The sequence below is a fragment of the Carassius gibelio genome, chromosome A14 (genome assembly GCF_023724105.1).
Source record: "Carassius gibelio isolate Cgi1373 ecotype wild population from Czech Republic chromosome A14, carGib1.2-hapl.c, whole genome shotgun sequence".
NCBI classification, from domain to species: Eukaryota; Metazoa; Chordata; class Actinopteri; order Cypriniformes; family Cyprinidae; genus Carassius; species Carassius gibelio.
Window position 1 is genome coordinate 12,899,742 of NC_068384.1, and position 17,027 is coordinate 12,916,768.

The window sequence follows — 17,027 nt, forward strand, 5'->3', positions numbered from 1 at the left end:
CAACAATACTTAGGTTGTCTGTGGCGTTTAAACAATGCTCAATTGGTACTAAGGGGCCTAAAGTGTGCCAAGAAAATATCCCCCACACCATTACACCACCATCAGCCTGAAACATTGAGACAAGGCAGGATGGATCCATGCTTTCATGTTCTTTATGCCAAATTCTGACCCTACCATCTGAATGTTGCAGTAGAAATCAAGACTCTTCAGACCAGGATACGTTTTTCCAATCTTCTATTGTCCAATTTTGGTGAGCCTGTGTGAATTGTAGCCTCCATTTCCTGTTCTTAGCTGACAGAAGTGGCACCCGGTGTTTTCTTCTGCTGCTGCTCTTCTGCTTCAGGGTTTGACGGAATGGTATTCTTTCTGCATACCTTGATTGTAATGATTGGTTATTTGAGTTACTGTTGCCTTTCTATCATCTCTAACCAGTCTGCCCATTCTCCTCTGACCTCTGATATTAACAATAAACTTTTGTCCACACAACTGCCACTCACTGTATATTTTCTCTTTTTCTGATCTCTTTTGCATGAAAATCCCAGTAGATCAGCAGTTTTTGAAATACTCAGACCATCCTATCTGGCACCACTTAAATCCTGTTTCTTCCCCATTCTGATGCTCAGTTTGAACTTCAGCAAGTCATCTTCACCACATCTAGATGCCAAAATGCATTGAGTAGCTGCCATGGCATCATATATACTGCATATGTACAAAAAAATAGGCAATAATCTCATCTTGCATATGTAGTATTGAACACAGGGTGGCACCATTGAGACTTTTACCTTTTAAGAGGAACAAGATGAAGTGCAGTTGATTTACCTGGATGCTGTCAAAACTCTGCATTGTAATGGCAATTGTTAATAGATTAGTGAGAGATCTGAACTGCACAGATCTTCCTTAAATCAGGTCAGAACAATATAGAAAACATGATGGAAATGTTGGGCAAAGTAAAACTTGAGTAAGAGGGGGCAGAAATATTGTGGCAAAAGGTTTTTTTAAGCACATTTTATTGGCACACAAAATGGCAAAGCATACATACAAGACTTTGGATATGACAACAAAAACAGCTCTGCTAAATATTTTACAAACTCTGCAGAGTTTCAATAATACAAGGTTTAAACTGGGTGGCTGATATTGTGTCTTGTAATTTTGTTGTTTTTGGAATTATCTTAGTCTTTGCGATAATTTTCAGGAAATATGTTTTGTAATGACAAAATACAGGAACAAAGAAACTGATTAATTAAATTTTTTTTTTGGCTGTTTGTCATCATCATCATCATCATCATCATCATCATCATCAATGTAATCTTTCTTTCAGTCAGTAAAGTACACTGCAACTCTTAAAGGGCCTTTAAGAAACGTTTCCAAATGTACAGTTTATGAAAAAATATATAACAAATGATGTATCTAGCTACAGACATAAAGCGGTATAAAACTGAACATGTAATTTGATCGAAGTGCATTCCACTTTTTTGAATGATTTTTAAATAAAAAAGCTGTTTTTTAAAGTAGACTGAAGGTAGACAATGAATGTAAACTCATACAAAGCTAACAAACAGTATATTTGTGTCTGAGTTTACAGTAAGGTATATTTAATGTACTCATTTCTCAGTATGGTGTTAATTCCTGAGTGTGAAATCCTTTATTCAGAAAACAAGTAGTAAACGTCAAAACAGCTGCCGTTTACATCAAGGTCTGATGACTTCAGTGGCATCGGATGAAGCAGAAAGCATTTTTGTTGTCACAACTCTGGTAACTGTGCTCCCAAAATGATAACCAAAGTCCAACATGACCTCATAAGTCTGGAAAAAAACATGTTACCAATTTTGAAATGTCATGCAGAAACATATTCCATTATGAAAATAAGTCAATACAGAGAGATAAGCAAAATATGGACAAATATGCTTCTCATATGTGTCTGCCTGTCAATAAAGAAACTCCTAATCTCGATGGTACAGTACAAGGAGAATATAGAATAATCAGAAATGAATAAAAAAACACATAAACTCAAATAGGATTTTTTTTTTTGTTAAAGTAAAGTCTGTAAATGGCATCTGGTGGTGTTTTTTCTGTTAATGCAAGCTGTCTTTGTTAATGCAGTCTGTTGTGTTGAAGGAAAGCAAGGCAGTTCACTTTTAAGTGAAAGAAAACGGAAAAAGACAATAGACAAATGAATTTCCAATAAAAAATGCAAATGTTCATGGACTGGTCTCAGTGGATGCCTCTGCAGTTCCAGTCAGTCTCCACTGAGAAGACAACAACATGCCAACATGATCGTCTCTTCAGTGTTTGGTTGATGTCGAGTGTGGTTGCCAACTGGAGTCTCTATGGAGATGTGTGATCAAATGCAAGACTCGTACATTTTTTACATTGATTATTGGGCTAAAGCTGTCCCAAATTCAGGCCTCTGTTAAATCAGATCGCTCATTCAGCCTTGATAAAGTCAAGTTCCTCCAAGAGTCACATTTCTTGGGCTGCTTTGTAGCCTAGCTAGATGATTTTGAAAAAAATCCAGTGAGCAAATATTGCTGCCAAAGTCTGTGAAGTTCTTAAATGTTTTCCAAATTAAGAAGAGGAACCATCCGTTTCTGGTGAAAATGGATGACATCATTGACACCATCACATGGGATTTACATCGTCTAGGGTAAAAAGTGAGGTCAGAGAGAAAGAGCGCCGCCCTGGTGGTTTAACGGGACATTGCATGTGTTGTCTCCTACTGAGAGGGCTGTGAGGCCGTACTCTCTGGCTTGCTGTCTTGTCCTGTGGGTGGCTTGCTGTTCCAGGGACCGTTGTTGCCGAGTGCCGGCGAGCTCGTGAAGTCATCGTCATCGTCCAGGCCATTGTTGGCGTCATATTGTGTATTTTCTAGTCGCGTTATCAGACGTTCGTCCTCATCGCCAAACTCCCCGCCCATCAGAGTGGGTTCACCTACCACCATCACATCCTGTAATACATACAGTTATACAGTCAAAAACATAAGAAAAGAACAACAATTTAAGCAAGGTTTCATATACCGTATTTTCCGGACTATAAGTCACACTTTTTTTTCATAGTTTGGCTGGTCCTGCGACGTATAGTCAGGTGCGACTTATTTATCAAAATTAATTTGACATGAACCAAGAGAAATGAACCAAAAGAAAACATTACCTTCTCCAGCCACGAGAGGGCGCCTCTATGCTGCTCATTGCTCCTGTAGTCTACCACTGAGCAGCGTAGAGTGCCCTCTCGCGGCTGTAGACGGTAATGTTTTCTCTTGGTTCTTGGTTCTAAATAAATGCGACTTAGAGTCCAGTGCGACTATTATGTGTTTTTTTCCTCATCATGATGTATTTTTGGACTGATGCGATTTATACTCAGGTGCGACTTATAGGCCGAAAAATAAATATGAAGACTATAAATATAAAAACTATATGAAGAGAAAACAAGTAAGTCTGTAAGAATACTAGATGAAGGAATAATTGAAGACCGACCAGACCTAGACATACATTAGTCAACACTTGTGGTGGATGGAAAAGGACCGGTCTGGTGTTTGAAATTGCTAACCTTGACCCTAGCAAGTACCAGTAAAGATGTTTAATCTATGATTGGAAAAATCATTTGTATTCACATTAAAATATTTGTAAATAAATTTACAATACAATTTGTATATTAATGTGCTAAAACGTATATATTTGATGTATATTAATGTATATATTTATTTATAAAATGCACTAAAAATATACATAATTAAGATAAATAATACCTAAAAGTAGATAAAAATAATTACATTTAAATTGTGAGATTAGTTAGAACTTTTAAAAATTATTTTAATGTGTCAAAAATGTGTGTGTAAAAAAAAAAAAAAAAAAATAAAAAAAAAAAAAAAATATATATATATATATATATATATATATATAAAAGAAATGTATTTCATGAAAATATAATGTATAAAAATAGATGTGATTACATTGTGTGATTAGGTACAATACATTTTTTAAATAGTATTTTTATGCATTAAAATAATTTATGTAAACATATTTATAAAATGTTCATTTATTAGTAATATATTAAATAATATAAAAAACCTAATCTTAATTGTGATTCAATTAGAATGTTACAATCATATTTTAATGTGTTAAAATAATGTATATAAATATATTTATTAGGGGTGTAACGGTTCACAAAATTCACGGTTCGGTTCGATACGATACACTGATGTCACGGTTCGGTTCGGTTCGGTTCGGTTCGATACGTTTTAGATACAGCAAAATGTAAAAACATCTCAACTTTTCAGAATGCCGCAAGCGCACCGCGGGTCATGTGACAAGAACTAACCAATCAGCTTCATCCTTTCCCGTAACAACGTTGAGAGCTCAGCCAAGATGAAGGATCAGCTGATCATAGTTGTATATGGATTGCAATTTTGAAATAAATTTAGTAGCAGAGCTACTGCAAGCGATTTTTAGAGCTGCAAATCCATTTATCCTTCGCTGAAATTTCCGCGTCTCATGGAGAGAGCACGTCATTGTTGCTTAGCAAAGACAGACGCCTCATGAGCGCTTCTGCCCAAGCGCTTTGGAAAGGAGGAGAAAGACGCGCTTAGCGTTTTCCATGCGTTTTTAGGCACGATATGTGAACGGCCCCTAAGGCGCTCGCTCACTCAGCACGCGCTGGAGGCTCGTTGCAAAATGTCGAATGCCTTTAACAGACCAGAAATATAAGATCCTAAAATAACCAACAGGTCTGGTGTTTGGGTTGGATTCCCTGTAAGCTATAGTTTCTAAATGCTGCAGGGATAGTTTGCTGCGTGCATGTTTCTCCTTTTTTTCGTCTTTTCCCAGATAGTACTGACGCATATATCCCAGATATTCCCGCTGGTGTTTTTTTTTTTTTTTTTTTTAATCCCGCTGGTGTACCCTGTCATGTTGCAGATGCGACATACCGTTGTTTTTTTATCCACCACTCTCTTGCCATCACCATTATAGCTTAAAGGGAATCCAAAGTGCACCCAAACACCAGACCTGTTGGTTATTGGAGGATCTTCTCATTTCTAGTCTGTTAAACGCATTGGCTATTTTGCAACGAGCCTTCAGCGTGTACTGAGTGAGCGAGCGCCTGCTGAGTAGCCTAACATAAACATATAAGATGGTGTTTTTTTCTTCTTCGGGAGTGTCAGGGGCGTTGCCTGTTACGTTGTTTGGGTTATTGGGCTACCTTGTTGAACGCATATCATTATATTTCTCTCTCTCTCTCTCTCTTTTTTTTTTTTTCAAATATAATTAATTACTCCAACGAACCGTTCGGTATACATAATGCGTACCGCGTACCGAACCGAAAGCGTCGTACCGAACGGTTCAATACGAATACGCGTATCGTTACACCCCTAATATTTATTCATAAAATATATTTTAAAACATATTAAAAAAATATAATACATAAAATAGATGTGATTCAATAGGTCAAGATGTGATAATTGCAATCAATTGTGTGATTAATTAGTTACAATGTTTTAATCTATTCACAGTCTGGAGCTTTGTTCTAGTGCAGTCTTCTGCTCTTTTCTCTCTCTCTCTCTAGTTGAATTCTCAGGCTCAACTGATCAGTTAACTGGAGCACATGCTTCATTGATCATGTGTGTCGACACACTAAACCATGGGAGCTCTATATCTTTATCTGTCTCCCTCTCTGTCTACTCTTCTTCTAGCTCCCATTCTATGTACGATTGCTTTTTGTCCCATACAGAATTGTCCTGTATTTAAGGGAACAGAATATTAGATCCATATTTGATCCTTATGGGGCAGAACTGCATCAGCATACGTACGTTGGAAGCCCACAATCCATATGCATGAGCAAACACAGATGAGACACTTGGATGGAAACTCAAAGACTGATATCTTTATAGGTTGTGAGAGTGTTCAACAGATAATTTTGCTGTCCAGCTTTAGAAAGAGAATTTGCATTTAGCACGGTTATAGTAGACTGCATTAATATCCATTTTGCTGAGACACATTAATGTGGGCAAGTGTAAATGAAATGTGCATATCCAATCAGACAGCAATCCAGTCGATCAAGATGCAAGAAGTGACTAAATGTAAATTGGCTGACAAAAGTACTGCTGCAAGAAAAAAGTACATATGGAACACTGGTCATCAGAACGTTTTGGTCAAATGCAGAGACAATTTGTCCAATTTCAGATTCTTGTGCATTTTCCCCAATGGATTTATTGCTTTTAACTAAAATGTCTAAAATACAAATAATAAAAAATGCTGAGCCTGTTGATAATTAATAATTTATGCAGTTTTACTGTAATTTGGCGGAAATTAAACTGAAATGTGTATAGTTTGTGACACTTTAGTATGACATTAAAATTCATAGATTTCATTAAATAACAGACACAATAAAACTGAATGTCAGTGAGCGAAAATCAATATGACTGTATCTCAAATGCATTTTCGCACTCAATTTTTTGCCTAAATTAATTGGCAAATGTGCAATCAAGAAACTGAAAGTAGCCCAGTAACACTTTACAATTAGGTTACAATACAGTCATAATACAGTTCAACAACTTGCATTTATTAATATTAGTTAATGATCATTTATGCATACCCTTATTTATTTGATCAAACATAAAGTAATATATATATGGCAAATCTGATTACAATTTAAATTATTGAAACTTTTTCTCAGTTATCAAGAGTTAGTGTTGCGTAATATTTTTGTGGAATCCGTGATTTAATTATTATTCTTTTTTTGTTTCTGATGCCTCTTGATTCAGATCTTTTACTGTTACATTTCTGTTTATTTGAGCGTTGACTTATAAGAGCTTTGGCTGAGACCCCAGAGTCACTGTCAGTTCTTCCCACCCCTCTGCTTCTTAATTACTCTCATTCATTAAGGTGGGCTTTTTTACTAAATAACAATATCCACACACTGATTTGTCAATTTGCATAGCTAATTAAGTCATTAGCTGAAATGTTACCGATTAGAAAAAAACGAATGCCGCTTGCCAACGAGCCTTGAATTTGCCATCTGTTTTTGAAAGGCAACTGTATGGGAGGCCGTTTCAGCATAAAAACGTCCCAGCTTTACTCGTCGTAATTATATTTTTACTAGTAACAATTCAATTAAAGAGCTCTATAATTTAATTTCTACTAGTAACAATTACAATTATAGAGCTCTATAATTCAATTTTTACTAGTAACAATTATGATTGTAGAGCTCTCTAATTGAATTCTTACTAGTAACAATTACAATTATAGAGCTCTCTAATTGAATTCTTACTAGTAACAATTACAATTATAGAGCTCTCTAATTGAATTTTTACTAGTAACAATTATGATTATAGAGCTCTCTAATTCAATTGTTACTAGTAACAATTCCAATTAGAGAGCTCTACAATTCATTTATTACTAGTCATATGTCTCCATTGACTTCCATTCATTTTTAATTATAGAGCTCTGCAATTCAATTGTTACTAGTAACAATTCGGATTATAGAGCTCTCTAATTGAATTGTTACTAGTAACAATTACAATTATAGAGCTCTCTAATTCAATTGTTACTAGTAACAATTACGATTATAGAGCTCTCTAATTGAATTCTTACTAGTAACAATTACAATTATAGAGCTCTCTAATTGAATTCTTACTAGTAACAATTACAATTATAGAGCTCTCTAATTGAATTATTACTAGTAACAATTACCATTATAGAGCTCTCTAATTGAATTCTTACTAGTAACAATTGAATTACAGAGCTCTTCAATTGATTTATTACTAGTAAAAATACACATTAAAGATATGTGTAATTGCAGAGCTCTCTAATTGAATTACAGAGCTCTCTAATTGAATTGTTACTAGTAACAATTGAATTAGAGAGCTCTCTAATCGTAATTGTTACTAGTAACAATTGAATTACAGAGCTCTCTAATCATAATTGTTACTAGTAACAATTCAATTAGAGAGCTCTGTAATTCATTTATAGAGCTCTATAATCAAATTATTACTAGTAAGAATTCAATTGCAGAGCTCTCTAATTGCAATTCTTACTAGTAATAATTTAATTATAGAGCTCTCTAATTCAATTGTTACTAGTAACAATTTGATTAGAGAGCTCTATAATTAAATTACAGAGCTCTCTAATTGAATTGTTACTAGTAAGAATTAAGTTACAGAGCTCCATAATTCAGTTCTTACTAGTAACAATTAGAATTAGAGAGCTCTGTAATTGCAATCTTACTAGTTCAAATTGAATTACAGAGCTCTACAATAGCAATTCTTACTAGTAACAATTGCATTACAGAGCTCTGTAATCGGCGACATATCATTATGCTAATCGTGCCTTATGCATATTCAACTGGGGTATATAAACAGGCAGGCGGGAAATTTTGGCGCCCCCAGCTGACATGGACGAAGTACACGGTGGAGAGGCAGGGCTGAGCAGTCTGCAATATCTGCGATTTGTAGCCAAAACATTAAATTCAAACACAATACCATTTTAAAAACCCCAGGACATCTCCTAACAAAATAAAAAGAGAAAATGCAGATAACACATTCATAAAAGAAATTATAGACATATTAGTGCTCTTAGTGCAAGTTGTCTAAAAACAATCTGGTGCTTCCTACACTCAAAAAAATGTACTTTCACTTTTGCCAATTTACTTTAACAATGTGAACTTAATTTAGTCTAGTTCATTCAACAAAAAAGTGTGTATTGTCAGCTTTACTTAAAAATGATTTGTTCAGCCAACATAACTGTTGCATAAAAGTAACAGATTAATAAAACCAATACAGACTTGAATCTCATTGGCTGAGGATTTTGCAGTGTATTATGGGTAATTGTTGTTCTGTCACCCTCTTGCAGAAGTGTAGCACCATTAGATAGGTACCTGAGTAATAACAGATCACAGTTGAGTTAATGAACTTGTTCTAATGTAATTCAGAACAAATTACACAAATAAGATGTTGGAAATGTAACATTGCATTTCAAAACGTGTGTTTGTGATCTGTTTGGTGTGTTTGTGGTCTGTTTGCTGAACTTTAATTCAAAGGCGATGTTGAATCGTATTGAACGATTGCACTCTTATTTATGGATTTGGAGTTATAGTCTTATTGAATCCTTATTGTAGAGAGCGGTGTTTCTGAAGTGGAATCATTAATTATAACTTTTATGTACAATGAACTGAATTGTTGTTTGTTGATTCTACTAAGGCTTGTTAATTTAGTTTACTTTAACATCTTTTGTAAAATGAACTAAATTATTGTTTGTTGAGATTAGTTAAACAAATTGTGTGGAACCTGTTGACATAATATTTTTAATTAAACCCAACATTTCATTTTTCTTTAGTGATAATGTGGGACACTGAAAGGTCTATGATAAAAGTCCAAAATCTATGATAATGATGATAGTAATAGTAATGATAATAATAATAAAGATATTGATAATAATAATGATCATAATAGTAAAAGTTCTGAAAAGGCCAAAGTCTATGATAAAGGCCAAAATCTATGATAATGATGATAGTAATAATAACTATAATGAAAATCGTCTAGTAATATCTTGGTTATGGATGGATTGATTGATAATTGAACATCATCAGACAAATAATACAATATGATAGTTTTTATGCATTTACAGTGGGGATCGAAAGTTTGGGCACCCCTTGCAGAATCTGTGAAAATATTAGTAATTTTCAAAAAATAAGAGAGATCATACTAAATGCATGTTATTTTTTATTTAGTACTGTCCTGAGTAAGATATTGTGCATAAAAGATATTAACATTTAGTCCACAAGACAAAAGAATTGCTGAAATTGTTAAAAAAACTTTTCCCACTCAAAAGTTTGGGAACCCTTGGTTCTTAGTACTGTGTTCTGTTACCTGATGATCCTCGACTGTCTTTCTGTTTTTTGATGGTTGTGCATGAGTCCCTTGTTTGTTCTGAACAGTTAAACTGAGCAGCGTTCTTCAGAAAAATCTTTAAAGTCCTGCAAATTCTTCAGTTTTCCAGCATCTTTGCATATTTGAACCCTTTCCAGCAGTGACTGTATGATTTTGAGATGCATCTTTTCAGACTGAGGACATTTGAGGGACTCAAACACAACTATTTAAAAAGATTCAAACATTCACTGATGCTCCAGAAGGAAACAAGATGCATTAAGAGCTGGGGGGTGAAAACTTTTGAACACAATGAAGATGGCCAAATTTTTCTTATTTTGTTGAAATATAATTGTTTTCCATTTAGTTCTGCCCTTCTTAAGCAACAGAAGATACTTGTATGTTTCCCGGTACACAAATTAAGTACAATTTACCTTGATCTTCAAATTCCAAAAGTTTTTACCCCCCAGCTCTTAATGCATCTTGTTTCCTTCTGAAGCATCAGTGAATGTTTGAATCTTTTTAAATAGTTGGGTTTGAGTCCCTCAAATGTCCTCAATGTGAAAGGATGTATCTCAAAATCATACAGTCACTGCTGGAAAGGGTTCAGATATGCAAAGATGCTGTAAAAAATAAAGTGAAGTAATTTTTCAAGCATTTACTTTTTATTTTAAATGCAAATAAAAGTAAAAATAGTAAAATAAAAAAAGTAAAATTGTTTTTTATATAAATTAGACATTTTGACTAGACATAAGAAGTATTTGGTAAGATTTAGATTTTTTTTTTTTTTTTTTTTTTTTTTTGCAGTGGACCTATGAATTTAACATGATTTACTGAGTTAAAATACTCAACAGCACTCCATTTTCTGTTTTAATGTCAGGAAATAAAGTTGATACCCATGTAGTGGAGTTGGAGGATTTAGATGAGAGCAGACCTGAGAAAGAAGGTAATGGCGTAGACATGGGGCAACAAATAGAAGAGGAAACGGCCAGTAAAGCCTCCAGAGCAGAATCAGATCCTGATTTATCGTCAAATAGTGAAATCGATGACACTGTCTTGGATGAGGACTATACACCTGAGAAAGATGACAGCCCAGATAATGGTAGTGATACAGACACAGCTCAAGGAGCTGTCAGTGAAGGAGATGCAGGAGATGTACTTGAAACTTCTGCTGTTCAACGTCATAGGCACCCAAGGCCAGATATGTGGACGAGAGAGCTGATAAAGGAGAAACGTCTTAAGGGGGAGAATTAGAAGAATCCAATGGGACAGGAGAGACCACCAAAGACCATGGGCCCACCCTACACATCACATCACTGCTTAAAGTCAGAGAAACTGACTGAAGAGCATGGAACAGATATCTTCAACAATTTCTGGTCCATGCCTTTCTGGGAGACACACAAGCTGTATATCCAGACTCTAGTCCAAAATGTGCACATAAAACAGAAGAAAGGTGTTGTTGCATCTTGGAGAACAACGTCCCTATTATACTACCTGCAACTGGCAGATAGACGTAAACTACCTGTGTGTAAGAATCTTTTCTGTTCAACACTTTGCTTTGCCCCCAGAACCATCGGATCATGGTTAAAATCCAAAACTGATCCGTGTAAACCCGAGATCAACAAGACTGGCCCATGTGTGCCCATATCAAATGTTGACCAGACCTTCCTGAAAGAATGGCTCTCTGGACTGCCTACAGTCCCATTCCATTACTGCCGTCAGGACAAATTACACATCTTGGTTATATTTAGGAGAATAAAAAAACTTTGGTTATGTTTGCACAGCACCTAAGTGGAACTTTGATTAAGGGTAGAAAAGGAAAACAGTGGTTAAGGTTAGACATTAATAAGAAACAACTTGGTTAGGGTTCACAAGTTACACATCTTGGTTACATTTAGGAGAGTAAAACAAGTTTTGTTATGTTTGCATTTTATATGTAAGAGAAAGTCATGGCATATTCTGCCTAAGTCACTTTTATTGGTTAGGCAATTGATGATGGATCTTTTTCTTTTTGCATACTTGTTCACACATCTGGTTGAATGTACTGTTATAATATCAATAAAAAATAACAATGTGATTTCTAAAAAAATTTTTTTTCTTGTTTACCAAAAACATTGAAATATAACTTTTATCAATTATGATATGAGACTAACGATAATATATATACATATTTATATATACAAAAGAGTTAAATGCACAGTCAGAATTCCTCAGTGTTCTCTTGTTCATTTTACTTAACAACAAACACATGAAACCACAACAGGCATAAGCTTATTTGAAGGCAAAATATAAAACAATATTGCAAACCTGGAGAAAAAAAGAAGAAGAAAAAAAAAAAACTTGAAAAAAACTTTAGGCTAGATTTAACCCCGAGTCACAATTTATAAAAAAGTTTAAGACTATTTGGCCTAATGTTTTCTATTTTACTAAACAACAAACACAATCATTCTATTATTGCATATCAATTCTAAACACTGTAAATATTCATCTCAGGCATCATCTTAATTTTGCTTTAATGTGAACATGATTAATGTTACCTAAGTCTGTAAAATATTTCAGGATACTTTAGAACCACGCTACAGGGCTTTTATTTTGAAATGCACTGTTGTAGGCGGGATATCTGCAATCTGTTTTGCATCTCATGAATAGGAGTTTCTACTAGTAATAATACAATTATAGAGCTCTGTAATTGGAATTGTTACTAGTAAGAATTGAATTAAAGAGCTCTCTAATTCAGTTTTTACTAGTAACAATTACAATTAGAGAGCTCTATAATTCAGTTTTTACTAGTAACAATTGAATTAGAGAGCTCTCTAGTGGAATTGCAGAGCTCTGCAATTGGATTATTACTAGTAACAACTGAATTACAGAGCTCTGCAATTGTATTCTTACTAGTAATAAATGAATTGTAGAGCTCTCTAATTGGAATTGTTACTAGTAAAAATTGAATTATAGAGCTCTTTAATTCAGTTGTTACTAGTAAGAATACAATTGCAGAGCTCTATAATTCAATTAGAGAGCTCTACAATCATAATTGTTACTAGTAAAAATTGAATTATAGAGCTCTATAATTGTAATTGTTACTAGTAAAAATTAAATTATAGAGCTCTTTAATTGAATTGTTACTAGTAAAAATATAATTACGACGAGTAACGCTGGGACGTTTTTATGCTGAAAGGGCCTCCCATACAACTGTCGCCCTGCAGTCTGGGTGTTAAACTGGGGCCTGGATCACAAATGTTAACACACACACATACAGACACACTCACAGGTTTCCAGCTGGTGGTTTGACGGAGAGCTCTAATTGCTATCAAATGGAAAGGCTGTCCAGTGCTCTTGTCTAATTAGATGTAGCTTGTGGCTAAACCCACACTGAGCCGCCCACAGCAAAACAAACCGACTACCTGCCGCCCTCAATGACTGATCCGTGAGTGGCTCTGCATCCACATCGATCTGAGCTTGAGGAGCACAGAAAGCCCTCATTTGAGCTGGACATTATTTAAAACAAGAGAACATGTGCAAATCCAGGCACGTTACACATGACCAATTTGTCATCATATTACTGAAATCATTATCAGCCCAAGAAGATGAACACAAGGGGGCACTGTTGTATTACTGTTGAATACAAGACCCCCCCCCCCACACACCCAACAAACCTGGTGGTCACATGATCAACTCATTGTGATTGGGCTCACGTAGGAGGCCGATCAGGCAGCATGCGATGACTGCACAGACAAAACCAAGTGGCCACACTAAATATGTATCCAGCATGTTCCTCTCCGCAACACACGACAACATTGCTTACAATGAGGCTTGATGCTTTCGAATGGGGAGTAAAATGAAGAGTGTTGTGACACACATACACACACACACACGGGATCTGGCACAAAGCCAGTTGCTTACACCAACACTTTTCTCTCTGTTTGTGAATGTGTCTGATGCCCTCAGTGTGATGGATGTTGACCAGATATAAGCAGGACAACATTTATGCGGTTAGGGTTACATACACAGAGAGACAAAACATTCAAAGAGAGAGAGAGAGAGAGAGAGAGGGAGAGAGAGAGAGAGAGAGACTGGAAAGTGGAAATTAAAATATTTAATTGTACTATGTACATATATCAATTTATATGGCCATTACATGAATATATGCTATAATTAAATAGAGTAATTTCATTTAAATAAACTCATTTCAAATAAAATATATTTCCATATAATTTCAGATAAATAAAATATAAATATTGGATTAAAAATTTAGCTTTAACCAACTAATTGAAATAAAATAAATAAGTTTAGGTTTAAGTACTTTAACTGTAATGAAACTAAATATATATATATATATATATATATATTGCTGGAAGAGTATGTAAACAGTTTGACAGACTGAGCAGGAACACGGCTGTTTCCTCACACTAATCTCCTCTACGGCATTCATGTATCCAATTGTCTCTGAACTCCAGGGGAAAAGCCACGCACTACAAATCCCATCATCCATCTGCAAACAAATTTACCGCCTCACAACACCAATCCCCAAAAATGGCGTTAGCACTCGTGCGCTGTGTTTGACCCTGTAGTGTGCGAACTGGGAGAACACATTGATCGCCAGAGTAATGCCTGAAGAGGAAGCCTGGGGGATAAAGAGGCACTCTGGGATAAATGCCTCTGAATTGGGGTTAAACACTGTAAGTGGGTAATATAGGAATTGACAATGAGAGTAAGGAGTCTCTCTCTGTGAAGGTGCTGAGAGTGTATTTACTTTGGCTTTGGGATTGAATATGCTTTATAATTGTGTCATGGCTTAAAAAACTGACATTACATTAATATAACGTGTCATAGCAGCACTCTAATGTGTCATAAGTTGTGACAAATACAGAATCAGTACAGATAAGCTACATTTTAAGGGATAGTTCACCCAGAAAAATGGAAAGCCTGTCATTTAATCACAAACTTGTCATTACAAACCTGTATGACTTACTTTCTTCTGTGGAGCACAAAAAAAAAAAAAAAAATTAAATGGCGCAGTTACACTAAACCGCCGTTGGATGTACAAGCACCACATTACAAAAATATAAAAGTGCTCCATACGATCCATGCTCCATATTATAAGTCTTGGGAAGTCTTACAATAGTTTTGTGTAGAGAACAGACTGAAGTTTAATTTGTTATTCACTGATAATCCTATTCAGTCGACCAATACAAACAAATCATTCAATCTGGTTTTGTAAAATGAATCCGCTGATTCACTGAAAACATTGCTGGAATGAATCAGTACTGAATCAGTTATTCTGTCATTCTATCAGATGATTTATTAAGTGTCTTATGGATGACTTATACAATGGTTTTGTGGGCTTTTTGTCATTTTGGAGATTTACAGCCATTTGTTTGATGCAAATAAATAACTTTCTTAAAATAAATATATTTTGTGTTGTATGGCAGAAAGAGAGTCAAATAGGTTTGGAAAAACATAAGAGTGAGTAAAAATTCCAGAACTTTTTTATTACTATCCCTTTGAGCACAAGTCACAGGGATACGACTGTCAAACAGCTATCACTGTGAATCAAAACTACAGCACCTCTTAATGTTCCTCATGTGTTTTGAGAACATAATCATATCTTTAGGACAGCAGTTTGAGCAAAATAGTTTTAACGTTTTGGATGGTTACAATGTATGTAAAGAAGAAGATCTGATGCTTACAGGTACCTGGCTGGTCAAATTGAAGTTGTTGGCAGGGCTTCGTTTCTTGCCGCCAGCGCTGTTGCCAAGGCTACTGTTAGACGCATTGTTGGTGGAGTTCTTCCTCTTTCTTCTCTTGGTCGTGGTCTGTCGAGTGGGCTCTGCTCTCCACAAAACACACAAACAGGCAGACAGCCACACACACACACACACACACACACACACACACACACACACACACACACACACACACACAGATCAAATGTATCAAGAAAACAAAAATAGCACACATCCACACTCACAAACATGCCACAATGCAAGCACACAGAGGAAGAAAAAATACTTTTCCAACATACACAAACACATATGGGTGATTATACAGGGAAAGATAAAGACCTGCATCATGCTTTTTCTATTTTGAGAGAGAATCAAACAGATTCAAACATCTCCCAAGACATGCACTAGTAAGAGAGAACCTCTGCTTTTATTTGCCTAAATGCTCAACAGTGCCCACTGCAGTCAGCCATGCATGCAAAGTTATTTCATCAATGTCTAAATTATGTTTACTTTCAATAAATAGCACTAACACTATCATTAATGTGTTTTCTAATTCCTTTTTTGATGATAACTCATTAAAAAACATGGAGAAACTAAACAATATTGATTAGGGTTCAGCAAATATATTTTTTTAATCAAACAAATTGCTGATTTAGAGTGACTACTGAAATATCCACCTTTAATATCTCTCTTTTGATTCTGAATGCTGAGCATTTATAATTCACACAGACAGAAAATGTATTTCATGAGTTTCAATTTAGACAAAGAATCCAGCTTCCCTTTTAGATGACAATTCAGAAGATGCGACAAGTACCTTTTTTGTGATTTGAGGGGAACATTTCCGTTTTGAAGTTCTGTGGATGTCCAGCTGAAATCATATCCAAAGCAAGATTTATTTCCCAGATAATACTTAAGACGAATGGAAGTTGTTATGCATATCTAAGACCAGAAGACATATGCAAATGTAAACTGCAAGACTGCAGTTTTTTTAATTTCATTGCAAATTCAGTGGGTCTCATTCGATAGTCATACAAACACACATATTTCTGCACAATCCTTGTGTGTGAACATCTAGAAATATCTATCATGAATTAGTTACTTTTTGCTTCATACACGACTGCTCAAACAATAAACATGACTAATGAAAGGTAATGAAAGGTGATCATTATTAAAGGTGTTTATTGCTTTTTAACTGCTTTTAGGGAATATTACAGTATATTATATACAAGTATGAATGAATGAGACCCAGTATGCCTAAATGTTCAAATCGACTGAAAAATAATAGTTAGTTAATGTTGTAAAGACTGTACAGCCATAACGTTTTATTATAATGATTTAATTTCGGTGTGACAATCAAAACCTATAATCAAAATATACACATTGCTAATCATGACTGTAAATTGTAATGCACTGACGCCTGTAAAATGAAATACATTTGAGAGGTTCTT

The 17,027-nt window shown here is 35.1% G+C and overlaps 1 protein-coding gene across 2 annotated transcripts in view; it reads right to left on the minus strand.

The window, feature by feature from the left end:
- Positions 1–1,139: 1,139 nt before the first annotated feature.
- The window catches only part of LOC128027558 (LIM domain-binding protein 2), a 60,894-nt gene continuing 45,006 nt past the window's right edge, over positions 1,140–17,027 (minus strand). Inside the window, exons 7-9 of one of the 2 annotated variants that reach the window (XM_052615282.1) lie at positions 16,394–16,447; positions 15,550–15,683; positions 1,140–2,944 (exon numbers count right to left, since the gene is read on the minus strand). In XM_052615282.1, coding sequence (XP_052471242.1) covers positions 2,714–2,944; positions 15,550–15,683; positions 16,394–16,447 — 419 coding nt within the window. In that variant the 3' untranslated portion in view covers positions 1,140–2,713. Of the gene's footprint in view, positions 2,945–15,543; positions 15,684–16,393; positions 16,448–17,027 lie in introns of both variants that reach the window. The other variant, XM_052615281.1, reaches the window with a different exon arrangement.